Genomic DNA, 19,525 nt, shown 5'->3' on the forward strand with positions numbered 1-19,525 from the left:
TCCTTAAAAAATGAAACTGAAAAGTTTCATTTTTCTTTTTTCCGTTAAGTAAAACGGACTGCATTAAAAAAAAAGAAAAAAAAAAGAAAAATTAAAAAATCTGCTTTATTGAAAAAGTAGTCCCAGACATGGGCGTCTGCTGACCCCAGCAGGCCACCGTCCCTTTGAGTACTAGCCATTCCCAATGGGGTCGCAAATTGTGCTTGCCTCATTAATATCGATGAGGCATGCAATTTGCGACCCCATTGGGAATCGCAAACAGTGTCTGGGACTGTTGTACATTCAGTTTAGTGAGTCGCAATTCTGCGCAATTTACAACTTGCTAAACTGAAAGGACGTACATCTGGCCCTAAATGATAAAGAATTTGTAGAGGAGCAACTTGCTGTTTAGTAGTCATTCTGCACAGAAGCGAACAAGCTATGGGTTGATAGGCAATACACAAATACTCTGATGATTGATAAGTGAGTTTGTAGAGTACAAATGTGTGTCTAACAGGTAAGATGTGTAGTGAACATAAATCAGTGTGTAATCAGTACAGTGCTTGAGAATGGTCACCGTGGAAATGCATAGAGAAGGAAAAGTATTGTGAAAATTACAGTGATTGCTGCCATCAAAATTTTTTATTATTCCATTGTAGAGCGACATGATGCCCTTTATGTCGTGGGTGCATTGGATGAGGCAATGGAGTTACGAGGCATGAGATATCATCCAATTGATATTGAAACATCGGTGATCAGGTCACATAAGAGTGTTACAGAGTGGTGAGTACTGTGTGCAAGATGCAGAATATTGTGGGTAGGTGGGCGTTTTTCAAAGTTATTATTTCAGTTGCAGATTCCCAACAATTGGTGCTGGTAAACACTTGTCAATTGATCCCACTATTATGACAACAAGAAACTATAATGATCCATATCATCCATTTGTGCCCCTGGCATCACCCAACATATTTGGATACATATGTGAACACAGAGTGGCCTTACTGCAGTTTCCTCTTTAAAAGGCAGTAGCATAGTTGAGAATACTTATAACTCACTTTTTATTTAATTTGAGAAATCACCATGGTACTCCTTGAATCTCTAAATTAAACATGACTAAAAGCATGGTTTGGGCAAAATAGGGAGTACAAATATTCTCCCATAACAAGGCAGTCTCCAGGGGCTGTGAGATTAATTACCCTTCTCTGAAATGTGTAGCTCTCCACTCCCATGTAGGACCATCCGATCAGTTTATCTTATAACCGCTTACCCTGAGAAATATCAAATTCATTCTTTTCTTGGGCTCAGTCAGATCTTACCAAAGCCTATCATTTTGGATAAGAAGGATAAGAAAGTGCTGAATATAGACATTTCTTATCTTTTCTCTAGCAATTTGCTCTCATACTCTGACTTCAGTGCCAGACCTTGTATATAAATCCTACACCAAAAAAGAGAGCATGAGGTTTGGTGCTTCTTCAGTGTTAGCCTCCCACAAGTGTCCTTTGAGACCGCCTAGGCCTCCAAATAGTTATGGCTGCACATATGGGAAAAGAAGTCCTTCCCCCACTACTGGAGGTCTCTGAATTTACCAAGCTTCACCTTGATAGGGGTGCATCAGCTGTGATTGTTCTTTTAGACTGGTCATAAAGGCAGTGTTTCTCTCGCCCTTCCTCTCTGATCCCAAACTTCAAGTATGGGGTACCACAGGGCTCCGCCCTAAGCCCTATGCTTTTCAATATCTACTTCAAACCCTTAGCTAAGCTGGTGGAATCCTGTGGTTTGAAGATAATATCATATGCTGATGAAGAGGCTCTTGATGCCGCTAAGTCCTTAAAAAATGGCCTCAATGCAGTTGAAGCCCGGATGGGCAAGACCTGCCGTAAGCACAATTACCGATAAAACAGACGTTCTCTGTTTTTGGCATGAGCAAGATGGCTTGTGGCCGTCGGAGTTGGGGTTCACTCCTTCCCCTTCATCCTGTGTTAGAAATCTGGACATCAAATTCGGCTCTGTCATTTTCCGCAAGTCAAGGCGGTCTCGGCTAGCTGCTTTGCCACACTATAATCTCTGAGAAGGATGCTACTCTTGGTGCCTATGACCTCTGATAAGTTGATTCTCCATGCCCTTGTCACCGCCAAATTGGACTAGGACAACAGTCTTTACCTAGGACTGCCAGCATACCTTCTGCATCGACTGCAGATATCCAAAATGCCACCATGCGCCTCATTCTCAAGGTTCCGATGCAGTAATCCATGTCTGCTCACCTTTGCCAGCTACACTGGCTCCATGTGGCTTGCCGCAGCAGTTTCAAGGCTCTAGTTTTCATCTATAGAGCTTTTGAGAACAAAGGACCTCTATACCTGAGATGCAGACTCCAGGCTTATTACCAGAATAGATCTCTCAGGTCTAATTCCCAGAGGTTCCTTTGCATTCCGGGGGTCGATAGGGCTAGGCGTGGAGAAAGAGTCTTCACTTTCTTTACGGCAAAATTGTGGAATTCGCTGCCAACCAGTCTACAGCTTGCTCCCTCAGAAAGAATCAGGAAAGGTTTAAAGACCCACCTGTTTAGTGCATAGTCTGGAGCTCAGTTGCTTACTCTCTTCTTTAGGACTGTCCTTGTTTGCTAGTCCGGGACGCTTCTCCTGGAGCAGCCAATTGCTCTACAAATGCTGCTGTTATTCACTTCGGGAGTCAGGAAAAGCCATGCTTTTTGAATCAGTGGTTAAATTAGACTTAATCAAACTTAATTTCTTTGTCATCTGCATCCTTATGTCTTCCGGACTTAGGATCCCCAAGCAGTATTCATTCTTTGTAAACCTTGCTCTTCCATCTACCCCTTTAACATCCCTCTAACATTAGTACAGTCAAACATCCAGTCAGAACATAAAACAACTTTTAAGGTACTTCACTCATAATGTTAGGCACACTATTCATGTGGCTGGTGGTGGGTCCTGGGCTCACTGTGCCACTGGAATCAAGCTATGCTGGCTGAAGAGGGGTGAAACCCCGAAACCGGTCCTAGGATGCTTGTTTCCGGTCCAGGGAGGACCTGGCTTGGCAGTTCGGGCTGGACTGTTCCCATGCGGCACAGGGTCAAGACTGATTTGCATATGGCCAGGTCTAAACTGGGGTGGCAAGTTGAGCAAAATAATGATGGATTTAATCCATATCTCTTGTCTGGGGGTGAAAGTTTTGATTTGTTCTGCATTCCGTCCATCAATTGTGTGTATTTTGCTAGGTGGTGGTGATTAGCATTGATTTAGGAGCAGGGTTCAGGACCTTAACTGGTATTGCTCACACATGTTTTTTTTTATAGTATGTCACCTAAATTGAAGCTTACCAAAAAGTGACCAAATGTAAAGCATTGAAAATTATTTGAACTAAATTGCTAACTCAATCTAACAATAAACTGATACCCTTGCCCTGTAGCCTAAAACAATTGACACCTAACTGTACCTCTTAAATCATAATCCATTCCCTCCACCTAAACCTAACCACTTTCCAGTGCTTCTATACTTTTCTATAGGTGAATTGTGTTGGAATATATTCCTGCCCTTTAAATTAGGCTATTTGAAGGAAACTCCAACAAATGAGTTTGTGTTGCCCTTTCTTTACCACCACTTCTAATCCATTACAGTGCAGAAGTTATCAGTAAGAGCTAAGTTGTTACTGGTGCTGCAAAAGTGTACTTTACTAGGGGTACAAGATGCTACTGTGAAGGTATTGCATATCACCATAAAGAGACATATAGCACAGACTTCCCTCCCTCAAATATGAACAGGGACTGCAAAAGGAAAATTACGTTTGAGGGTTTTGATTAAAGCCAGTAACTATACATCAATGTATTTATACCTAGGAAACTCAAAGTCTTGTATGGGTAAACCTCATTACCATACTAGTAGTTCAATCTCTGTTCCTAAAGTGTTCTCCTAATGAACTCCATTTTAGGGTTTCCCCTGAAACGCAAGTAGTTTTGATGTCACCCTTGGTAGTCCTTTGTTACCGTGCTATTGTCATATGCTATGCACTTCAGGGAGTGGATGGGGGGTTGCTATCTTTAGAAAATGGTTCTTCAAGGCCAGATTATGCATTAACAACATTAGCTGTTGGGCAGCTGTCCCAAGAGACCACAGTCCTACGTCCGCTTTAGATGGCTTTGAAATTCTAGCCTTGTTTGTTAGTGCAACCAAATGTGAGTATGAAGACATGCATGGAATTTCTACTATTTTGTTGTTCTTCCTTGTTTCAATCCTTGGCATGTGATAGAAACCCAGCAATGGAGACACCTTATTATATAATTATCAAAATGATCCATGTTTTTCATACAAGTTGCACATAAAATATTTTTTTTTAACTAGTGCCCCCTCTCAATTGAAACCAGTATAAATGGGGTTTCCTTCAGGCCAACTGCTTTTGCTGTCATTCTGACTCCCAAGAGGGACAAGTACTTTTTCTTGACTGCTCCTGCTTCAAGATGAAGTTGCCAATCGTACCTCTGTTTCCTTTCTTTATCAGGACTGGGGCGGCTGGGAGCCCCTCGTGAGGGACAGTAGGCTGGTGGCAATGGTTCTGCCAATTTATTTGAGGCTCTAGATGAATGTGGGACCATTACTCTTTTCAGCGCCAACCTCTTAATCCGTACATAGGGGACATGGGATACATCATCACTGGATGCCGGTCTCTTCTTGTCCAAGAGATTGGGATCTTAACCGCTCTTTGACATTCTGCCATACTGTGGTCATTCAGGGATGAGTGTGAGCATTCCTGTATAAGGAACGTGTGCTGAGGCCTTGACTGTTGAGAGAAGTGCAGAGTAGGCCACAAGTTTCTGACTACGATTCCATTATAGCTTCATTCTCAAGTGTTAAATTGCCTTAACTATGATCATGTGTGATATATGTGTTTCGATCTGAAGTTGTAGGCATGATGAGCATAGTAGTGATGGTTAAGGTTATACCATTAAATTAGATTCTTTTCAACAAGTTTAGTGGTGTGGGTGACACCACAGCGGTGGTCATTACACAAGAGAAAAGGTTTGTTGCCCTGTATTTAAATCCTTGTGTTGAACAATACATTAATTATGTAAATTCCTTTAAGAGAATATCTAGGAGGTTATTGACTAACTTTTCTGGTATCAAACGGCCCAGGGAGTCGTCTGATGCTCTGCCTGAAACAAAACCATTCCTAAGTAAAAATCAACACGTTCATTTTCTCTCTTTTTTTTTATCTGTTTTTATTGGTTTTTCCATTATTCCAACAATAGGTCTTACATACATAGCATTTTACAGATTCAGTTTTATCTATGCAACGGATCGAACAACAACAGGTGATTAGATTGGAAAGATCAACCGGTATATCAACTTGTTCATATGGAGACCTGACAAAGGTTTCTTCTGTTGGTGACTCCAAGTAACTTCTTTTCATCATTTGGCCTCATGGGTGACTTTCTACACCCCCCATTCTAATGGACCATCACATATTTCTCAGCTTTGCATCTCAGGACCAAGGTATCCAGTTTTCTGGTTTAGCAATCTGATAGACTACTAGCCGCAGATTCCTTCACGTAGAATTATCCCCAGGCGTGAGACTGGATCTGGAAACTTTTTTGCCACAGCATCCCTACGAGCCGGGGCGACATCACGCGACTCCGCCCAGGCGTAGTCCGCGTACATGGCATCAGCGAGGGCACATAAGACCCACCCCGGCGCGCCCACGTCAGTTTTTTCCTTTTCCGCGTGCAACGCGGATCCGATCCTTGCTACGGGCCTGTTAGTGCCCCTTTTTCTAACATTTCTTTTTGGTGGAACAGTGTGCGAATGCCGTCTGGCTTTAAATCTTTCATATTTTGTGGGTGTCTTATGTCGGCGACAGACCCTCACCTCATTTGTATGTGGTGTTTGGGGGAGGATCACAGCACCACAGATTGTGCGGCGTGCCAACTGTTGAAGCCGAAGTCGCAGCGGGAGCGCCGGATGAAACTTCTCTCGGCGTGCCTCTCCAGGTCGACGTCCTCCCCTCGGTCTGCTTCGACGAACGGCCTCAGATTCGACCGTAGTCATCGTCCTCGCCCTTCTCCGTTGTCACGTGAGCGTCGCTCCCCGGTGGGTAAGTGTCGCAGTTTGTCCCCGGGGGCTGGTTTCCAGCCTCCCGGGGGCGTGGACTCTCCACGGGTGATGTGGCCCCGCGTGTCGTCCTATCCACCGTTTCCCGGTGTTGGGGCGTCGAGAGTCCAAATGGAGACATACGCGGCGGCTTTACAGGCCTCCCTGGCGTCTCCTCCTCCTTCCCCTCCTGGGGCGTCGGCAGATCCCTCGCCCTGCGCAGGGCCCTCCGCGGCACCACCGGTGGCTCCGGCCCCGGCGCCGACTGGTTCGGATCTAGGCTTGGAGGATGTGGTGCTGTTGGGGTACGGCTCCTCTGGGGCACCTCCTTCAGGCCACGGCATCTCTGCCTCACCGCAAACTCCCGCGGGGGTAGATGTGGTGTCGCGGGAGGTCGCTGGGGCTCAGGTTGCATTCCCGAGCCCCTCTCGGTCCTTTGACAAGGTGGTCCTGTCTAAGGGCGAGGTGACGCTGCTGCGGCGCCGGCAGCAGCTGGACCGTGCGGAGCCACAGGGGTCGGTGGACCCACCTCGTCCCGCACCTGGTCGAGGCCGAGGGAGGACCCCTCATCCCTCCCCACAGGCGGCTGCCTCGTCAGAGGGCGAGTCGGAGGTTGGATCGTCCCTGGCGCCGCCGCCGAGCGATCTTTGCCTCATTCTGGCCCGCGGCTGCCGGGGGTTCGTGCCGCTCCCCAGGCCCGTCTCTTTCCCCATGCAGGTGGCTGCCTCGGCGGGGGTTGGGTCGGCGTCATCCCGGCTCCAGCTGTACTCCGGTCCCCGGTGCGGGGTGACTTGGAGGTACCTTGTCCGGTGACACCGGCTGGTGCCGATGTCCTGCCGCGCAGGGGTCGTACCGCGGATTCGTCTTCGGACGCTCCTTCTCCGGAGGCAGGCTGTATATTGGTGTCGTCCTCCCCGGAGACTGGTCGCCGTGTGGTGTCTTTTTCACCGGCATCGAAGGGCGGCTACCCGCCCTTCCTGAGGCAGAGGTGTTCGTCGGAAGAGCGGCAGGTCCCTAATTCTTCGGCTCCTTCTGACTTCCACGTCAGGCCCTTCCCCGTCCCGCTTGGCCTCGGGGACGGCCGCCTTAGTTTGCAGCCGTTGCCCACGGAGGAGCTGCTTTCTCCACCGCAGGGCCCTATGGATGGGGGTGCGGCCTCCGCTCACGCGGTGTCCACGGCTGTGGGCATCTTGCGCATGGGTGACCCGGTGGCTCACTTTCCGGCGGACCATCATGTTCGCCTCGACCAACGCGGCCCTGTGGGTCCTTAACACCTTGTGTGGGCTGGCTAGGGCCTCCTCCTGTTTGTGGGACTCGGTTGAGTCTCTGGGATCTGCAGCGTCCCTGGGATCTGCAGTGTCCCAGGAGTCTGGTCAGGTGAACTTACGGCATCATGCATTGGATGGCCGGGAGCTTGCGGCGTTTCTTCTGCGCTCCGTTCTGGACATCTCAGAGGTGCTGGGCCGGGCCATGGCTTCCTCGGTCGGTCTCCGTCGCCATGCTTGGCTTCGGGACGGAGTATTCCCTGAGAATATTCGGGAGCGACTCATCGACCTTCCGTTTGATGGCAGCCTGTTGTTCCATGCCCCAGCCGACTCCGCCATCCAAAGGCTCCGTCTTATCCTCCTCCTTCTCCGTCCCCTCCTCAGTGACTTCTGAGTTGGGTTGATTCTGGGCCTTCTTAGGCCGGCTGTTCTGGCTGTGGAGTGTGTTTTCTGGCCGTTTACATCCTTCCTTGGGACTTTGGCATTGTTGGCTGCTGGACAGCCCTTGTGTTGATTGTGTGTTGGTTCTGCAGGAGTTGTTGCGCAGACTTGGCCCTGAGATTGGGCCTTCTGTTTTGCTTGGGCTGCTTGTCAAGCCTTCAGCGGGGGTGTCCTTTTCCCCGTGGGTCTTTTGTTTTTTCCTCTGCTGCGGAATTTCTTCCAAAGAGGGTTCCCATATCTTGGGACTTAACGTACCCTATGTGGGGTAGTGGTAGCTGTCATATGGCTTGCGCTCTGCTAGAGGGTTCTGGTCGCCTTCGGGTGCCTGTTCTCCATGGCGTTTAGGTAGGTTGCTTTTGCTTCCTGAGGTCGTGGTGGCCCGGGCATCTCCTCCTCTCCCTGCTCCTGTCCTGAGGTCTGGGATGATCCTGTGTCTCCCTTGCCGGGCGTCGCCTACTCGGCCTTCCTGGGGCCTCGGGCTGTTCTTCTTGCTTCTGGCTTTGACTGCCGGCACTGTACTGGCTGGCTGGCAGGCTGCTCTCCATCTGGAGTGGGTGCGCCTTCTTTTCCCTAGTTTCCTTGGGCCCTCTAGGCTTTTTCTTCTTTTTCTTCCACTTTTCCTGTCTTGGCATTGGGTGGAAGCTATGTTGCCTTGTGGGGGAGTGTGGTGCTTCGGCCTCTAAGTCCTTGCCCTTGGTTTCTCTACTGTGAGAGTACGAGCCTCTTCAGCCTTCTTTCCCTCCTACATCCCCTTGGGGTCAGTGCGGTCCTGATTGTGGGGGTTCCCTTGGCCTGGCAGGGGCGAGTTTCTACCTGGTCCACAGATCTGGTCCCCTGTGGGGCCCTCTGTTGTGCATTGGCTTTTGGGGTCCTTTCGCAGACCCTCCTTCCCAGGGGGTATTGCTAGGGTATCTATTCTACGTGAAGGAATCTGCGGCTAGTAGTCTCTATCAGATGTATGATTACTTACCTTCGTAACGATGTATCTGGTAGAGACGATTCTAGCCGCAGATTCCTTCACAGCCCGCCCTTCCTCCCCTAATCTGCGAGGACCCTTTGGTTGGTCTTCGGTACTCGCCTCGCGGTGGGGGGCTGTGTCTCCTGTGACTTCCTTGTTCTTGACGGGTGGCTCCGTCAGGGGGTGGTTCATTCCTCCATTGGTCCTTTGGAGGATGGGGTTCCGGTGCCCTGCTGCTCTGGCTACTCCAGGTTTGGGGGGATTGCTTTCTATCCCTGTCCTCCCTCCCCTCCCTTACTTCCATTGCTATCCTCTGATTAAGGGTCATTGGGCCTTGTCTTGCCCTTGTCCCTTGTGGGTGGTTGCCCTCTAGGTTGGGGTGACTTGGAGGTTTGTTGTCCCTGTCTGTCTTGGGACTGGTCCCATTCCTTGCTCAGGAGGGGGGGGGGTTGTTTCCTACGTGTGCCATGACTTTCATGCATGTTCTTGCCTCCGGGGCACAGGGATGGGAGGTTGTCTATGTGCTGGCAGGGTGACTGCACAGGTTTCTGCTTGTTCATTCTTCTTTCTTCTTTCCCTGTCCTTGGGTTCTGCGGTGTTGGCACTACTCTGGTGGTGGTGTTAGTCACTGTTTCTTTCCAATTTTTCTGCTCTTCTCACACTGTTCCCATGCTTCCACAGTTTTTTATCTGGTGGTTCCGCGTTGTGGTGTGGAAAAGTTCTCCGAAGAAAACTGACGTGGGCGCGCTGGGGCGGGTCTTATGTGACCTCGCTGACGTGATGTCGCCCCGCCCCCGGCTCGCAGGGATGCTGTGGCAAAAAAGTTTTCGGATCCAGTCTCACGCCTAGGGATAATTCTACGTGAAGGAATCTGCGGCTAGAACCGTCTCTACCAGATACATCGTTACCGAAGGTAAGTAATTCGTCCTTCAGTCTGAAACACGTTGGCTTTAAATTTACCAAAGGTCTGGCACTGCTGCAGGCCTGTAAAAAGCAATGTATCTACAGCTACAGCATTGCCTAGACAATGGTCATAGTGCGTGGGACAAGTGGTGGATTTTGTCTGAAGCTTTCATCAATAGCACAGGTGTCCGGTGAACTGGAAGAACACCCAGTTCCATCTCAAAATCTGATATTCAGAATCCCTGTTTCTGCTAGGAGCAAAGACCATATAAGAAGCAGCAATCAGTACTGATTTGAGCAGGAAGTTTTATTACAAGAGCATATGTCAACCGGAAAGGTCAAGGGTGAGATCTGGTGCACTCTCAGGTTTGGCCTTCGGTCTCACCACTGGGCAAGAGAACCTGTTGATTCTGTTATGTTATGGAGGGTTTGTAGAGTACACTACAATGCAAACAGTCTCCTGGCACTCACGAAACAAGAATATTGCAGGTATATGGTAAAGAAGCAATTATACACATACTTTATCAAATAAAATGGTTTAAGTGAGAAGGAATAGCTCTTAGAACAAGCAGCAATGATTTCTAATGGGCAGGGGTTAATATTGAGAAAGAATATATACCTAAGTGAGAGTTGAGAAATCCAGAAATTGAGAGCAAACGTTGCTGACCAAATCACAGGTGGCTGTGATTTCTGGCCAAGGGGAAATCAGTGAACACAGGAGAAGAACCACAGTAAAAGCAGTGTGCACTGCAAAGGCCTTTGTAGGAGAAGCAAGTTTGAATCAGTAGCCAAAGCAAGGATCCCAAAATGACCAGGCTAAATCAAGGTGCCATAGCAGCGTTGGGATTGGCTAGGACGCCGTCCTTACAGACGTACAAGGGGAGGCTGTTTTTTTCATGCAGGCTGCACAGCGGTTCTGTCCTGCTACTATTTCAAAGTGCCTTGTTAAGGGGGAGCTTTCGCAGCACCGCTCTCTGACGCTTTGTACCGTAACAGAAAACCACCAACCACAGGAGACCAAGATAAGGGTAGGCTGCTGACGGAGTGTAGCAGTGGAAGCCTGGTGTCCAGCGGTACAACAGGATATGGTAACAGCATTGTACTAAAATGCAGCGGTTGTGCTGGTTCCTCATTCTCGCCTGCTAAGCTACCACAACCTCTGCTATCGTGCAGGGTAGCAGAGCTGGGGTGCGAGAGGCTAAGACTGCAGGGGAGCATGGGTAGCGCTGAGGTGCTGGGAGACGGCAGGCACGGGGGAGCTGTTTTTTCAGGGTGCTATTATGCGCAGTAAGGATGCAGAGGAGGAGTGGAGGCAGGATGCAGGGGAGCCGTCATGACAGGGGAGCCGTGCAGGCATGCTTTGCTAATACAGGGGAGCTGTGGCTGTAGTGTGACTTGCAGGGAGACCGCAAGTACAGGGGAGCTGTTCTGGTACGGTGGTGCGGAAAGCTACAGATGCAAGGACGCAGTGGAGGTTTGATGAAGTACAGTGTGACTGTGGTCTGTCTTCGGTAATAAGGATGGAGGGCAGCTGTTGTGACAGGAGAGTGGTACTTGGAAGGGCGCTGCTGATGCAGGGGAGATGTGGCAGACAGATGTTGCAGTGACAAACCACTTCCAAAGTTCTGGATTTAAGTCAACCCAAGCAAAATCTAGTTGGTGTATTTGCAATCATTGTGTTTTCATATTGCAAAGGTCTCTTCATGCATTATGTTCCAGTTCCGTGATCGCTCACGCCAGTGAAATGAGATTCCATAGGAGAACACACCGTCTTGTTGAAATTGTGGGGTGCAAACGAGTAAATATCGAACCCCCGATTTACATTAGTTCATTTATTTCATGTTTCTACGATGCCATTACTGAAAATGGTGCAGGTGCCTTACTGTTTATGAATGCAGCTTACATTGTCTCACTGTTCAGTCGCGTTTGTAGTCCTGTCTATTGGTTTTTATCTTTAACAGTCATTTTGATATTATTTTGAGTATAAGGACGTTTGTAAAAATGCATATTTATAATCATAAGTGTGTTCAGCTGGGTAACCTGGTCGAATCTTGTGGAGAAACCCCTCCTTCCATCCTGCTACTGCTGGTATCCCTTCTTCTTGTCTTGAGCATCTTCGCACCCATCTTTCCTCCTCCTTCGTCATCTCTTACAACCTTGGATCATTGCACAAATTACTACTCCTTTTCACAAAACGGATGTGTTGTAAACGTATCTTAAATACCATGCAGAACCACATTACCATTAAAAACCTCAACTAGAAGCCGCCCTACTTGTGTATAGAACTCACCAAGGCAGCAATATAAATATCCACAGATTGGTAAAAAAATAATAAAATCAAAGCTACACATTCCTTTGTGTCACTTCGATTCCCTCTGATTTAACATTTAAATTAGCAAGTATGTAGTAAGCCACAAACATGATATTATTAAAGAATAAACTTAAATTGGAGACAGATAATATTAGAGACATCATGTTTGTAAACCATCCTTTTTTCAGAAAATTCTGCGTACTAGAGCAGCAGCTCCATTGCATGCAAACAGAAAATTAAGGAAATAGTGTCATCATATTGATGTACAGCACTGCACAGTCAATGAATGTATTTATTGTATAGTTAAAACCATTACAAGTGTATCAGTGTGTTCAAAGGTTAATATGGGCAAATGAATACATCAGCATATGCAAAGATTGTCCTCTATATCTCATAAAAATTAGCAATTTCTTAAATGATAAATAATTAAATCGTTTTGCTTTATTAACCTTCCTGCTTCCTCAAATTTGCTTGAAAATGCACCATTTGTCCAGTCTTTTTCAAACTTTTCCCGGGGGAGAACCCCCCGTAGGTTGTTAGGGCTCGCTCACTCACCAGAGTGCAGTACGACAAGAATCACTTTCAAATGTCACCAGCCCCCACTGGGTTGTGGGGTACTAAAAAAAATAAAAATAATAATAATTAAAAAACGTACCTGCAGCCGTCCCCGTCACGCTCTTCACCTCTTCAGGAAGGCACAGAAATACCCTGCGGCCAATCCTGAAGCTGCTCTTGTGCAGAGAGCAGCTTCAAGATTGGCCTGAGCGCCCTCAATTCGTGCTCCAGGACAGACTGTGAGTCTGTGCCTGCTCTGTCCAACCCAGCTGCGTTGCTAGGTTGGAGAGAACTTTCACTGCGCATGATGGTTTGGCCAGCCTGAGACGGTCGGCCAAACTATCATGCGCAGTGATAGGAGTGCACTACCACTCCCATCAGTGCCTGTGACTACCAGGCTTCGCTCCCAAGACTCTGAAGGAAAGGAAAAATAAAACGGATGCCCTTTTAATTTTTTCCTTTCCTGCCATTTTTGGGGGTGGCAACGCTCTTCTGCCATAGCTTAGGAGCCGCCGCTGTGAAACATTGGAGCACAGTACGTCTTACCTTCCTGCAGACATCTTTACCCAAGGGTTTTCGTTGAGGTGTGCCAGCGGTTCAGAGAGCAGTGTAATTGCTTCCCAAGCAAAGCAAACGCATTGCTCCTGAAAATGTGCATGTGCTTTCCAAAGAATCTAGAATGGGGCAGTGATGCATCCTTTGTCCAAGTCTGCTAAGTACATTCCCCCACTTCTTGTTGATTTTGAAGACTATTAACTATCTAGTGGAAATGGATGTCTGCTGCCTATACATGCGCCTTTTTGCCATTGGGTGGGGGGGGGGGTGAGGGAGGTTGTGCTTCAGGGGCATCTGCAGGTAGTTTTGGGCCTATTTTCCATGTCCATGTAAGTTTTCCACTTAAGTTTACAATATCATCCTCAATATTCAGTATTCTTCTGTGGGGTATTCCTAGACATCAAGAGTTGACCCTAAAGCATTTTTGCAGACCCTTTACTCTTCAGGCTCTGCTTATCTGAGCTCCTTCCAATTATGCACCTTCTAAGGATAGAAACTATTGTGAGGTAATTTTGTTTAGAGCTCGAGATACTGCAGGATGGGTGTCCATTGGACCCTTTCTTTCCATGGTTTGTTTTGTGTGCTATCACAGGCATGCTGTGAAACCAGTTGGCTGGAAACGTTAGCCTCCTGTTTATTCAAAGGTTGTGCTATGGCAGGAGTTGATAATGGCAACAATGTTTCTGGGCTGTCGTTAAGTTTTCTTATTGGATTTTGGAAAATGGTGGCAAAACCTGAGAAGTGGCCTTTTATCTGCTGAACGTTTACGATCCCAGCTCCTGCAGACTAGATGGACACATTTATTTTGCCCTGCTCTGGTTTTAGATATAGAACCACCCTCTGTGCAATGCGCTGCGACAATCCCAGTGGTCCACAGGTAGCACCATCACTAGAGTGGTCACTGAGGAGTAAAGCAGAGGGACCAGATATCTGCAATGCCCACAGCAAAACCTGAGCTCTAAGTGTATATGCCAGAAGAGATGTTGACTTTTGGCTTGTGTAGCCCCCAGCTAAACCATAGGGTCAGTCATAACCCTGTCACGACTGAACACTTACCTTTTGTGCAGAGACAGAATCGGGTTCTTCTACGAGTAGAAGTTGAGAGGGAAGCTGTGCGTCTCCCTGCTCCTCCCTGTGAATAGCCGAGTAATTTACGAGGACTGCTTTGCCTCAGATTTATTTTCATGAAGCTCAATGACAGATGAAGTATAAACAATATTTTAATCCCCACTAGCCCACCAGCAGGAGTTGACTGCTGACTCTCAATGATTATGAAATGAGTAAAGGCAAAATAATTTTGTCAAGATTTTTAATGGTCTTCCTGCGAACTTGCACAAAAACAAGTATTATCAAAGTAGCTTTAAGATTGTAGGAAGAACATTAAAGAACATTTTTATTTGTGCGGAGGAATGGAATGAGAACTGGCCGTCTTAGATGTAGAGATGCAAGCTCTGGAAGATGAAGGGCACAAAACCAAGACAACACCGGATCCGCTTTACAAACTCTGTGATAAACATTGTTGTTAAGCTTGACTTGATAATGGAAGAGTTGAATAACCTTGTGTGCTGGATTTCCCTCTTGCCCCACTTAAAACCCTGTAGAATCCATCACGTAAGTGATGGTTGAGAGGCTGTATTATCTCACTAAGCCAGAAGAAGGGGTGGGACAGCGAATGGTGCAGGAAGTGTACAACATGACCTCGAGTGCCAAACGGACAAATTCTAATACAAGGGGGACCCCAGATGAATACGGATGCAAGGTACTAGAGCATGCATAAGGGAGTACATCTTAATAAACAGGTAAAGACTAGCTAGATTAGCTTTTGGCTCAGACTCCTCCCAGAAAAATAGACAGTAATTGTTAAGTTTTCCAGCTTTGAATGGAATGGTAACAATACGCAGCTAGAAAGGTATTGTATAAATTGCATATTTTGAAGAACGTTTTCATTTTCATCCATGCATGAATCAGTAAGTACCAGTGTTGTAAAGCACCATATATTTTATCTAATCTGTGGAACGAAAGAAAAGGGAAGGATTTAGATAAAACAAATGAAAATGTAACCAGATAAAAGCACCAACTTTTTGCATTTTAAAGGTGGCCAAGATTGCAGGATCATCAACTGTATGTTCCAAAATAATTCATGATTTATTTTCATAGAATTATTTCTGTTGTGTTTTTCTTCTTGTGGTCCCTCTGTAAATCTGTTAAGTGTGGAGAATATGTTCATTCTAGAAAATTCCATGTGAGATTAATACACTAGGGTTTATAAGAAGCAGCTTTAGGGTTATGTAAACTTTCTTGAAATAAAATCGGAATAGATTAAAGGATTTCACGAAGATTCGGGATTATTGGCTGACTCTGTGACATGTTCCTTCTTGTCTGGGTGCTCAATAACCCTGAAAAACGTTTTCTCTTTCCCTTGCTGACTGGTGTGCCATTTGGAAAATTGGTTCAGATGTTAATTATTCATTTAAACAAATACTTAAGTATTGGCTAAGCTGCAGTTCCAACGTTGTGATTGTATTTTTTAGTCATTAAAACTGAGAATTTCTTCAGAAGAAAAATCGCTCAAGAAGTAGTAACTTGCATAGTACATGTTTATTTTTTAGATTATTGTTGTCCTAACATATTAACAAATACGGTAAGTCCAAATTCAGTATGTTCTAATGCCAAGGTTCTGTTGTCCTATTCTGCTATCTTAGTTGTTGAAATGGGTGATATTGAAAAAGTTAGCTAGCTCTTTCCTTTTGATGCACTACAGAATGCTTTGTAAGGCCAATGTTTTTTTTTTTTTCTTTTAGCGCTGTGTTCACCTGGACAAACTTGCTCGTAGTCGTCGTTGAGCTGGACGGATCAGAGCAAGAAGCCTTGGACCTGGTTCCCTTGGTCACCAATGTAGTTTTGGAGGAACATTATCTAATAGTTGGTGTGGTTGTAGTGGTGGACATTGGTGTTATTCCTATCAACTCCCGTGGAGAGAAACAGCGTATGCACCTACGAGATGGATTTTTAGCAGACCAGCTAGATCCTATTTATGTGGCCTACAACATGTAGTCTTGTATCTTAAGGCTTCCATGGACTTTATTATAGGTGTATAAATTTTTTTGTGTTCACTACAAATGTGCAAATCAGAGGGTGACGCTTCAAGATGGAACAGTTTCTGTTTTTATGAATTAGCAAAGCACTCACAATTGGCAAGAAAATACAATGTGAAATGTTTTTCTTTACCACTACGTTTTAGCACAGAAAGACTTTGGGTACTGCCTTCGTTTTGTCCGAAAGACCATCCATTTTTTGTGCATATGTTGATAAAGCTTTTAAGTAAGAGTGGCTTTGTATTTTATGTTTTGCTGAATTAGCTTTATTTTTAATCTGCCTCCTAAGGGGACTGTTTTTAACATATTCCGTTGTTTAATGCAATGTTTCAATTATGAATAGGTTACTAATTTAAGTCATTATGAGAATTCTTTTTTTTTAACTGTCTTGAGGTACGAGAAAATGACCCAGAATAGCACCTTTCCACTAGTTTTTAGCTGTTTTGTCAGACAAAAGGAAAAAAATAGGCATCACATTTTAGATGCTGCTATAGAACAACACATTATAAATAAAATGTTCTTCAGGAATTATTGTGCAAATATCTTTGTACTAAACTAAAAAGATAAAATAAGTTACTTTCTCTTCATATGTAATTATGTACAAAACGTTTAATTTATTTTGATCTCTTTAGAAGTATAAAAGAGAAACATTCAAGAGGGTTAAACTCTTGTAATGTTTGCTAATATAAAAAAGTGTTGTATTATCTTGAGTGGATAGTATCACATCAAATATATATATGAAATATAAATTCACTTATGAAAAAAGATTTAAAAGTTTAAAATGCAGTTCTAGCCACTTGCATGGTGTCTCCCACTGTAGATAATCAAGTGTTATTCACAAACTTTGTTTGTACAGGCAATTTTGTATTGCCACGTGTCCCAAGTCTAAAAGATACCAGCAAGTAAAATTATTACTGTCTTTAAGACGGTGAGAAATTTAAAAGGTTAAAAATGCACTAGGATTTTTTTCTTTGCCAGGGAAAAGCACCCACATCAACAGTGTAAATTTGTGCTGGCATGTGCATTCACTTGTTAGACTTTAGACAAGGCGGGTTGGAAAACACAGTTTTTTTTGTAGCTGCATAACTGTTTTTATACCATTTTCATTGTTTTGTTTTTTTAAATGTTCTTTAAGTGACCATGAAAGATGTTGATGGTCATGTGCACCAGGAAAGGTATTGGCCTCACAGATGGCTAGTTGATCTGGTGGGTAAATCATTCACTTTACGTGTGAGAAGGCTCTCAATTGAAGCTTTGGGTCTTTCCTCAGCCGTGCTTAATGTATAGGCACCACAACTAAATTGGGCTCATTGTATATTAAGTGTTTGCTAAGGGAAGGTTATAGGCAATTTAGAACGACACAGAAACTGTACTGAGGGATTACAAAAGAGGATGCCAGAGTTGACCTAGCAGGGGGGGTGAAGCAGAAGGGTTTGCATCACAACAGCTGCTATAATTTGCCATTTCTATACAGATTTACTGTGTTTCCAAGTTTGGTTCGCCAAGCCGTCCCTCATGTAGCAAAATCATTAGCAGCCTTTATTTCTGTTTCCTCTATGGGTGATATGAGGTAATGAGCAGAGTTCTTATTAATTGTATAAAATATGTTCCTGTGATGGTTGTCATTACTGGATGTGCATGAGTAAGATTGCTGGTGGGAAGACAAAACCCTTTGATTTATTTAGTCAATGTATGTCGTCTGCTTGTGCAGAATAGAGTATATACAGCAAATGTTCCCTTGCAAAGGACAGGTTGTGTCCAACAATTGGTTTTCACCCCTCTGTTAAATTAGTGGCATTTTTGTCTATATGTAAGGTGCATCATACCACAGCCAATAGTCACTTTATAATTTTATACCGCTGCTTTGTACGTCACTGCCGGGCACATATTTGCACCCATGTATAGAATGTGAATCTGTGAAGTCCACAATTTTCTGCCTCCTAAATTGTCATGTCTAAAGGCAATTTTTTAAAAAACATTTTTGCTGAGATGATTGGTTGTAATCCTAATTCCAACTCGAAATGCCTTTGGAAGCCCTTCTGCAGGCTTCAATGCTGTGAAACACATGTCGGCTGCTGTTGAAAGCATCCTTTTAGCTTTGCCAAGTCACATTTTCATTGTGAGGGTGAGGAAGAATTGCTTCGTAGTTCCAAGGCCAGCTAATAAGAGATTTCTTCTGCAACGGTCATCTGTGCCAGTAAATCCAAATTAGAAAATAAAGGCACGAGTAATGAGTTGCATTTCAAAGTTTATTGTGCAAGTGAAAAGTAAGTAAACATTTCAGTACCATCAGATTCAGCAATAAGGAGGATTGTTCTGTATTAGAAACTTGTACTGTACATAAAACCATTCATGAGAATGTATACAAATGTTTGTCTTGTGACCTTGTGCTTGTGAAGTCAAACAACACCATCTAATCAACTTGATGCACATGCACAAAAGCAGGAGGGTACACAATAAACACAGAGAACACAAAGCGAATCACACAGGAGCAGATTCCTCATGGTGCTTGGTTATTAAGTATATTTAATCCTGCTTGACACTTTACCCGAGGGGGGAAACTGTCCCTTTTATCAGTTGAATGTTAGCAGCGTTATTTCATAGAGTGTGGTGACTGGTTAGAGAAGTTCATGTACTCGGCCAATCACAGGTGAAGGCGAAAATTTTTATGTGCAAAGGACAGCAACCTTCTTATATGTTAAACCACCAGTACGCTTTGTACATCTGTGATAACGCCTGTTTTATATTCAAATGAACAAATAAAAGCTTTTATTTTTGTTGCTCTGAAAATCAGTTTCTTAATCAGTCATCTGACTTGGCTCTTAAATGCACGTCGTTTATTTTTAGGAATTCCGACAACTACAGTAAATTGTATTTTATTTTTATGCAACTCATTTAATAGCTAATTTAACATTGTGGATCCTTGTAATTACTATGATGATGATGTTTCTTGTAGTAACATTGTGCGTTTCTGGTAAAATCATTTTATAAACCGATGATATATAAATATACCATTCACATTTTGCTGATAAAGTATGGCATTAGGCAAGGGCCATTAATTTACAAAGAAATCAGAAATGGCTGTTAGAAACTTTGTGCCTCTTTCTTCAACTACCATACAGTTCTGGCCCTTATAATTTCACCCTCTTTTTCTTCCCGATTCTTTACCTGATTCTGCTTAATCTCGCTTCTTCTGGGTTAAAGTGTGGGGATGCAAAATAAGTCCTTTCCCCAAAAATGAGTGCCGGTGGGCCCCGCCTGCTACAACTGGTACAAATTAAGCCCTGGGAGCAGGTTTGGAGGAGCAATCATTTTAGGCGCACACAGATAGGCTGAGATGGGAGGTCCTGGGACAGTGCTCCTGA

General features: G+C 44.9%; 1 protein-coding gene across 18 annotated transcripts in view; it reads left to right on the forward strand.

Annotated features, from left to right (window-relative positions):
- The window catches only part of DIP2C (DIP2 acetate--CoA ligase C (putative)), a 1,028,010-nt gene extending 1,009,060 nt beyond the window's left edge, over window positions 1–18,950 (forward strand). For all 18 annotated transcript variants that reach the window (XM_085631929.1, XM_085631931.1, XM_085631933.1 and 15 more), the window contains 2 exons: window positions 639–762; window positions 15,867–18,950. In XM_085631929.1, the coding sequence (XP_085488055.1) occupies window positions 639–762; window positions 15,867–16,119 (377 nt within the window). In that variant the 3' untranslated portion in view covers window positions 16,120–18,950. The remainder of the gene's footprint in view (window positions 1–638; window positions 763–15,866) is intronic.
- The last annotated feature ends 575 nt before the right edge of the window (window positions 18,951–19,525 follow it).

Source organism: Triturus cristatus, chromosome 10 (assembly GCF_964204655.1).
Source record: "Triturus cristatus chromosome 10, aTriCri1.1, whole genome shotgun sequence".
Lineage (NCBI taxonomy): Eukaryota > Metazoa > Chordata > Amphibia > Caudata > Salamandridae > Triturus > Triturus cristatus.